At 52.2% G+C, this 8,764-nt stretch overlaps 1 protein-coding gene across 1 annotated transcript in view; it reads left to right on the plus strand.

Annotated features, from left to right (window-relative positions):
* Nucleotides 1-7,112: 7,112 nt before the first annotated feature.
* Nucleotides 7,113-8,764, plus strand: part of FCGRT (Fc fragment of IgG, receptor, transporter, alpha) — a 6,627-nt gene continuing 4,975 nt past the window's right edge. Inside the window, exons 1-4 of the mRNA XM_010849621.1 lie at nucleotides 7,113-7,185; nucleotides 7,953-8,039; nucleotides 8,330-8,578; nucleotides 8,685-8,763. Coding sequence (XP_010847923.1) covers nucleotides 7,167-7,185; nucleotides 7,953-8,039; nucleotides 8,330-8,578; nucleotides 8,685-8,763 — 434 coding nt within the window. The 5' untranslated portion in view covers nucleotides 7,113-7,166. The remainder of the gene's footprint in view (nucleotides 7,186-7,952; nucleotides 8,040-8,329; nucleotides 8,579-8,684; nucleotide 8,764) is intronic.

An 8,764-nucleotide genomic window follows, 5' to 3' on the forward strand; every position in this document is an offset into this window, starting at 1 on the left:
CCTGAGGCCGCTCCAGGAGCCCCCACCCACAGGTGTTTCCGTTCGGGGTGGGGCCACCGTGTTTACAACAACAACAGGCCCGCTCCCCTGTTTCCTCCCAGCGGTGGGTTGCTGGGCGGCTCCTTGGCACCCCATTGTCGGGTGCAGCCCTGACCTGGTGGGGACCTCCTGATGGTCAGTGCACAAAATCCAAGGAGAAAGCCCCCAGGGCCGTGTCAATTCTCTGTTGCGATGACCTGGACGGGGACATTACCTGCAGTTCTTCTGTTTGTTTTGGCTGCTCTGGGTCTTCCTGTGGCGAACGGGCTCCTTGTGGCAGCATGCAGCCTTTCTCTAATTGCAATGCAAGGGCTATAGAGTGGGTGGGCTCAGTAGTTGCCCCGCAGCATATGGGATCTTAGTTCACCGACCAGGGCTCAAAACCACGTCCCCTGCATTGGAAGGCGGAGTCTTAACCATTGGACTGAGACAGGAGATAGAGGGGCTCCAGGTTAGACATTACAGCTGGCCTCCTGTTTGCATTTCACGGAGCACAAAGACGTGGGCTTCAGGCTGGATCCTTAACAACTGTTAGCATTTCCTGAGATGAGATAAATGAGATCCAGGAGGAATTTACAATCAGCCTCCCGTTTGCTCTGCAAAATGGAAGTAACAACAGAAGCAGGGTAAATAGCCAGTGTTTGTCTGCTGTAAACACTTTAATAGTCATGGCAATAGTCAAGGTAATAGTCAGGGCAAGGACAAAGAGGGCAAAACCCTGTTTGAGTAAAGGATTATGGGATCTTCACTCCCCCTCTTTTGGGACAAGGGAGACCCTACACATGCGCAAAAAGGCTCTTTGGAGGCCAAAAGTCGGGATAACGCCAGGCCATAATGATTCTTGCTCCTCCCAGAAGCCTCCACTTTGAGATCCATCTTGGCTGAGCGGTGCGTGCGCACCCAGGGTAAGGGTCCCAGGGTAGGCCAGGTGTGGAAAAAGGAATCAGATATTGGGCTAAAGGTAAACAAAGACCTGGAAGAACTGACCTATGTAAACAACTTAACCGCCTCTTTACCGCACTCCTCCTCGCTACGGGGGACGCCCACACCCTCTCTGGGTGTGCATCTCTGCCTTGCTTCTGTCTTAACAGAGCAAACCACTTCTGTGTGCTCTCCCCACACTTGTTGTGCTCCGTCTCTAACAATAAACTTTGTACCTGCCTTTATAGTTTCTGCCTCTGTGATAAATGCATTTTTCACTGGGGCCAAAGAGCCAGGGAAAAACAGTTTATAGCCTCTAGTCCTTGCTGGTCTGGTGGCCAGGATTCCAGGCTGCCCAGTTCAATTCTTTGGAAGGGAATTAAATCTCGCTTCAAGCCACTGCTCACTGCTGCCTCACTGAGATCAGGACCACCAGGAGGGGCCCCACTTGCCCTTCTTAGAGCCCTGTGACAGCTAGAGACATGACTCTTGGGCACAGATCACAGCCTCAGAGCTTGCCCTCTGCCTGCCTGGTCCTCCCACCCTCCCTGCTCCTCAGACTTGCTCCCTCCTCTGAGCCTTTGCACTGGCTGTGCCCTCTGCCTGGAACCTCTAACCCCAGGCTTCTACCTGCTGCTTCCCCCACCCCTTAACCTCTAGTTCTCACCAACCTCTTTCCATCTGGCAGAACCTCCAGCCCTCCCAGTCCCCGCTCCCTGCCTGAATGTCCCACATAGACAGGAAAGCCTGCTCATGGCATACTTGTATATTTGTTGCACAGATCCTCTATGGCCTGGCACACTTATTAGTTAACCTGTTAACTGCTGGAATATAAACTCCAAGAAGGGGGGAAAATCTCTGCAACCCCAGCACCTGGAACAAACTGTGAGTGCGCCTCACACATTTACCCGAGTGCATGAATCCTTTTGAGGTTAAATCCCAAATGAATTAATTTTCTAAAAAGTTAAATCCCCACATTCTCACAGGCCAGGCCTGACCCCTAGCATTACCCCAGAACCATCTCTTGGTGGGTGTTGAGCCGAAAGACCCAACTGAGCCAAAGATCAGGAAAAGGAAGGTTTGTTATAACTCGCCACAAGTAAGGAGAACAGCAGGGACCCTCCCCAAAGGAGTGTCTCGCCAGCAGCAAAATTGGGGAAGTTTTAAGCTAAGGGAACAAGCACATTCATGGGGGTGGGGGCGTGGAGCAGAGGAGAAATCAGCACAGAACTGGGGCAAAGTTCACCAGAGCCCTAACTGTAGTTATTGAAGTCTGGAGGGGCATATCATTCTACCTTCATCTGGGTGGGGCCTTAGTTACTGCAGATCTCAAAGACTGTATCAGATGGTTCTGTATATCCTTTGAGGAGGAATTAGGACTCTGTTTTATTGTTTCTTGACAGCTTTTCCTTTTTCCTGTATACCCTCTCTTCCAGTAAAGAATCTGTCTGCAGGAGACCAAGGTTTGATTCCTGGGTCGGGAAGATCCCCTAGAAAAGGAAATGGCTACCCACTCCAGTACTCTTGCCTGGAAAATTCCAGGGACAGAGGAGCCTGTCGCAAAGAGTCGGACACGACTGAGCGTCTCACACTTGCACACTTTACTTGCACACTTTACTTCCCTGAAGATCACGGATTACTGAGACCTGTTCAAGGGCGAGCACTGGAGCCAGGCTTAGATCACAGATGGCTTAGGCCAAAATGGCTTCTCTTACATCAAGAAAGTCACTCCTGGTTCTTTGTCTTCAGGGACCCCCTAACCTATCCACTTACACTGGGTCTCAAGTCACAGAGTAACCGGAAGCAGTGAACATACAGAGAAATCTCCCAGTGGTAGTATGAAGACTGCAGGCTCTGTTGCAGAGTCTAGCCCTACCCTCGTTAGCTGCATAACCTTGCTGGGAACCACAGGGCTTCAGTTTCCTAATCTATAAAATCTTGCCTCCCTGCCCCTTCGGGAACATGAGATAGACTCACCTGTGTTATTGGGGGTAGAACTAGTTCTAGTAAGTGATACTTCTTAAGGAAGTGATTGTGTCACATTCCTGAGCCTATTGTAAAGCAAAGCCTAGTGAGACCTTGGCGAAGCCTTTGCTGAGTCGCCTTGGCCAGCCAGAGGACAAGACTCTTTGGCAGGGGACTTCCCTGGTGGTCCAGTGGCTAAGACTCTGCGATTCCAACGCAGGAGGCCCAGGTTTGATCCCTGGCCAGGGAACTAGATCCCACATGCCACAGCTAAAGATCCTGCATGCCGCAAATAAGACCTGGTTCAGCCAAAGAAATTTAAAAACTAAAAAGTCTTTGGCAGAAGTCCCTAGAAGTATCAATGGTTATGTAATCCTGGATCTACTACAGCAAATCCTGGTGGTTTGTCATGGGATCTTGAGACTATTTTAGCATGCTTCTGGAATATTCTGTTGCATGCCTCTTATAGGTGTCCCCAGTGGTCATTTTCCAGGGAAATTAGCTCCAAGCATGTTTCAAAGCAGGGTCCCAGGTTATGATGACAGCAGGTGTCAGGCTTGTTACATGAAAACAGGGCAAATATTGGTTGTATCATAACATTTTGTGGCCTCGCATCTATCAGAACAGGCCACAGGAATATTCTGTTACAGCCAGACTGGCGAGCATCGTTGCAGCCCCTTGTGGTATTAGAGCACGACCTATAATAGATTGTAGTGGGACCTCAGGGTCTTGTAACTTTTTTTTTTTTTAATTTTCCCTGTGGTCACAGTGCATGGTATGTGGGATCTTAGTTCCCCCACCAGGGATGAAACCTGTGCTCCTTGCTTTGGAAGCGCAGAGTCTTAACCACTGGACCACCAAGTACGTCCGTTGTAACTGGTGGTTGCAATACCTGGGTTATATGAGAGCCTGCACATGCATATTATGCGTGGAGCAGACCCCTGGATTCATTAAACTAGCCCTAGGACTGCAAGTGGAATCTAGGAACATGGAATTGGAGCAGCTTCAGATGTGTGAGCAGCCTTGCTGTCGTATGTTAGCACTTCCCTGAGTTTTCCGTCATCGGAAAACCCTGGAGTTTTGCATTACAGTAGGTCCGAGCTCTGTTGTATTTAACAGAGACCCACAGATTGTTCCAGGGCTGCACATAGATTCTGCTAGAACATTCTAGAAAAGTTTTAGGGACCTATTAAACCTGCCCCAGGTCTTTCACTACCAGCTTCCTTCATTCTGCTGATGCTTCCTGTGCTGGCCCCTGGGGATGCAAGAGTGAGCGAGACAGTGCCAGGGCCTGCCTACCATCTAGTGCAACCCTGGGGACTTTCACCTCATTGAGTGGGAGGGAGGCAGTGTGGGGAACAGGTTACTTCTATGCTCTACTATGTGCCCCGTGCCAAACCTTTGATTCATTGAAGCCTCTCTACGGAAGGAGGTACAATTATCCTACTTCCCAGATGAAACTGAGGAACAGAGAAGCCCACCAGAAAGAGAGGGAGTTTGGTTTCAAACTCTGGTGTGATTGCATCCTTGGGTCAGGAGGGGGCGCTACAGTGCAGGGGAGAGAGGAGGGGTCGATGTTAAGGTGGTGATTCAGGAAGACAGCTCAGAACTGCCAGAGCCTATGTCCCCAGACACCAAGGGCGGCATCATGAGTGAGCTCCCTGTGCTGTTGTTCCAAAGGCACCTTGGTTCGTTTTGAAGTTGGAACTAAGCGCCCATATTTTCATTTCCCACTGGGCTCTGCACATTTCATAACTGTCCTGCTGTTTTCTATTACTTTATCAGGGGCCCCTGGCGATGTGATAGTAGGACCCCACGGAATCTAAAAGGTATAGGCAAAGGGACTTCCCTGGTGGTCCAGTGGTTAGGACTCGGTGCTTTTACTGCTGGGGCCCAAGGTTCAATCCCTGATCAGGGAAACTAAGATCCTGCAAGCTGCATGGCACACCCTGCAAATGCCACCCCACCCCCCCAAAAAAAACATGCATGAGCCGGGATCATTAGAGCATATGAGACAGGCAGCAGATGCTGTAAATGGTCCCTGAAGACACAGAAGGTTCCACGACACTTAGCAGCGATTCCTGGTGGGTATTAAGGGAACTTGAGAGCTTTTTCTTTTGAAGCAAGAAGGAGGAACATTATGAGGAATGTTCAGGTCAGACCTCTGAGAGGCCTCATGGCTAAACCCCGAGGTCATTCTGACAGGAGGAAAGGAAGACCTGAATGGGGACCCTACAGCAGAGCCAAGGGAGGGCACCCTCCATGACTGTGACCATGCTAGGCTGGATAGTGTTCCCCAAAGCTGCCTGTGCCCTTGAGCTCCAAAGCCTGTGATTACATGACCTTGTTTAATAAAGGGAACTTTGAAGATGTGATTAAATTCAGGATCTTGTGATGGGGAGATGATCTTGGATTATCCAGGTGGGACCAATGTCATCACAAGAGTCCTTAGAAGAGGGAAGGTCAGCAAGTTCCTGAGAAATGTGGAAAGTTTCTTGCCTGGTTCGCCAGCAATGCAGGAGACAGCAACAGGAGCTGTGGGTTTGATCCCTGGGTAGGAAAGATCCCCTGGAGGAGGAAATGGCAACCCACTCCAGCATTCTTGACTGGCAGAAGCCCATGGACAGAGGAGGCTGATGGGCTACCGTGCACGGGGTTGCAAAGAGTCGGACACAACTAAGCACGCACAAGTACATGGTTAAAGACGTGTCAACTTGGCGGGGCCACAGTGCCTGGATGTTTGGTCCAACATTATTCTGGATGTTTCTGTGTGGGTGTTTGGGGGTGAAATTACACTGAAATCAGTGGACTCTGAGTAGAGCCGACCACCCCCCACCATAATGTGGGTGGGCCTCATCCAATCAGTCGAAGGTGGAAGACTGACCTTCCCTCAAGCAAAGGGGAACCCTGCCAGCGGACTGCGTTTAGATTTCATCTGCAAGATGAGCTCTTCTGGGTTTTCCAGATAGCCTGCCTTTGGACTTGAACTGTAATTCTTTCCGGCCACCTCTATCACATTTTGAACTCGCCAAGTCTTCAAGATCACGTGCGCCAATTTCTTACACTAAGTCTCTTTCTCTCTATATATACACATCCTGTTGATTCTGTTTTTCCAAGAAACCCTGACTAATATATCATATGACCTAGCAAGTCCACTCCTGGAGAAGGCAATGGCACCCTACTCCAGTACTCTTGCCTGGCAAATCCCATGGACAGAGGAGCCTGGTAGGCTGCAGTCCATGGGGTCGCTGAGGGTCGGACACGACTGAGTGACTTCCCTTTCACTTTTCACTTTCATGCATTGGAGAAGGAAATGGCAACCCACTCCAGTGTTCTTGCCTGGAGAATCCCAGGGACTGGGGAGCCTGGTGGGCTGCCCTCTGTGGGGTTGCACAGAGTCGGACACGACTGAAGTGGCTTAGCAGCAGCAGCAGCAACATACAGGGAAAAAAAAATGTAAAAAAACAACAACAACCTTGCAAGCAAATATTTGCAGCAGCATTAGTCATAATAGCCAAAAAAGTGAAAACAACCAAATGTCCATCAGCTGCTAAAGGGATGAACCAAGTGTGGTCAATGCATACGACGGAGTATCATCCAGCCGTGAAGAGGAACGAAGTCCTGCCGCATGCTACCATGTGGCTAAATCTTGAAAACGGCATGCTGGGAAATTCCCTGGCAAACCAGTGGTTAAGACTCTGCATTTTCATTGTGATCTTCTGCAAGTCCTGCGGGGAGGCCAAAAAAAGAAAAACCCCACAGTACACTAAATGAAAGATGCCAGATATAAAATGCCACATTAATTTGAAATGTCCTGAATTGGCAAATCCATGGTGACAGAAAGTAAATTCGTGGTTGCCAGGGGCAGGGGGGAGAAGGGACCACTTAATGTGTCTGGGATCTCCTTTGGGATGATGAAAAAGTTCTGGAACTAGATCGTGGTGATGGTTGCACAACATTGTGAGTGCACCAAATGTCACTAATAGTAACTCCTTTGTCTTGGGCACTTTACCACAATAAAACAAGTGAATGGAAGCGTTATAGCAGGAATGTGGGCTGAAAGTGGGAGGCTGGATGATGTCCCAAGTATGGTGTAGAATATTGGGTCTGTGCATTACTGAGGTCATACCAGAAGATATCAAGGAATTGCAGGGGCACTTTAAGAGGCCCCTTGGGGGAGGAAGGAAGAAATGTGGAAGCTGGAGGACTTTTATCACCGCAGGCGTTAGTGACCTTTTCGGATGGGGCGCAGACAAGGAGGTAAGGAGGGGACCCACACAGACCTCCAAATTTGGCACTCGGATAATACTGATTCTCAACTTCGTCATGAATTTGCTGGGTGGCTGACATTCTCAAGATAAGAAAATCAGGGAGCAACAGTGCAAGAGAGAAAAAAAAAAAAGACAAAAGTTTCTCGAGAGAGGCAGAGACGGACACTCAGCCAGACCGGGCCCTGGGCCCGGGGTGTGCCCTACAGCTGTAGGGGCGGGGTTGGATATTCCTGGAGTCGAAGAGCCGTCGTCTCTGGACAGGATGTGAGAGAGGAACTGGGGTCTCCAGTCACGGGAGCCGGCTGGGGCCGCAGAGGGAAGGGATCGCGGCTGCCAGTGAGTGAGTCCAGAGCTGGGGCCCCTAGACCGAGGGAGGAGAGGGCCGGGCGCAGGACTCCCGGGTCTCAGGGACTAGGGAGCCGGCGATCTGGACTTTGGGGTCCGAGGGAGGAGGGGACGGAACTCGCGGTCTGAGGGAGGAGGAGGAAGAAGGAGGAGGAGGCGGGGCCGAAGTCTGAGCCAGGAATCTCAGCCTATCCAGGCTCTGTAACTAATTAACCAGCGCGGATCAAATTAGTGGGTGAAAGTTCATCGAGGAGGAGGGCCTTGTCATCCTCCCCGCGGGATCGAGCTCCTCCACCTGCAGCCGCGGGCGAGCGGGGTAGCCGAGCCGAGCCGGGCCTGGCCGGGCCGGGTCAGAGCTGCGGGAGGGGCGGGCGGGGGTCCGGAGGAGTCACGTGCCCCCTCCCGCCCCAGGTCTCCCACTCAGGATGCGGCTTCCCCGGCCTCAGCCCTGGGGGCTCGGTCTGCTGCTCGTCCTCCTGCCTGGGGCGCTGAGCGCAGGTGAGGGGCTGCCGGGCACGAGGGAGGTGCCAGCCTCCGGGAAAGGACCGAAATCCAAGATCCCCAGCTCGAGCAGGGGGACTTCCTTCTCGGCCGCATTTCGTCTGGTTTCCCACGATCTTTTCTCCCTCTGGCGGTCTGTCTGGAAAACACCTGTCCCCTTCTTCCTGGGACTTCCCCCACCCCACCCCGCCAGGGTCTGGCCCCTCTGTCTGGGGTGGGGGTCTTTTCTCTCCCGGGGTGTCTGTCCCATCTAGGTCCCCCGCCCCATCTGCTTTCTTCGCCGGCAGAGAACTATCGCTCGCTCCAGTACCACTTCACCGCCGTGTCGGCCCCCGCAGCGGGGACCCCTGCTTTCTGGGTTTCGGGCTGGCTGGGGCCCCAGCAGTACCTGAGCTACAATAATCTACGGGCGCAGGCTGAGCCCTACGGCGCGTGGGTCTGGGAAAGCCAGGTGTCCTGGTATTGGGAGAAAGAGACCATGGATCTGAGGAACCAGGAGACGCTCTTCCTCGAAGCGCTCCAAGCTTTAGGCGAAGGTGAGACGGGGACTTCCTGGGCGGGGAGCCTGGATCCCGGGTCTGAGGGAGGAGGGGACGGCGGACCCCTGCTCCCGGGCCGCTCATCCGTGTGTGGGCACCCCAGGCCCCTTCACCATGCAGGGCCTGTTGGGCTGCGAGTTGGGCCCTGACAATGTCTCGGTGCCGGTGGCCAAGTTTGCCCTG

The sequence above is a fragment of the Bison bison genome, unplaced genomic scaffold, assembly GCF_000754665.1.
Source record: "Bison bison bison isolate TAMUID 2011002044 unplaced genomic scaffold, Bison_UMD1.0 scf7180017864285, whole genome shotgun sequence".
NCBI classification, from domain to species: Eukaryota; Metazoa; Chordata; class Mammalia; order Artiodactyla; family Bovidae; genus Bison; species Bison bison.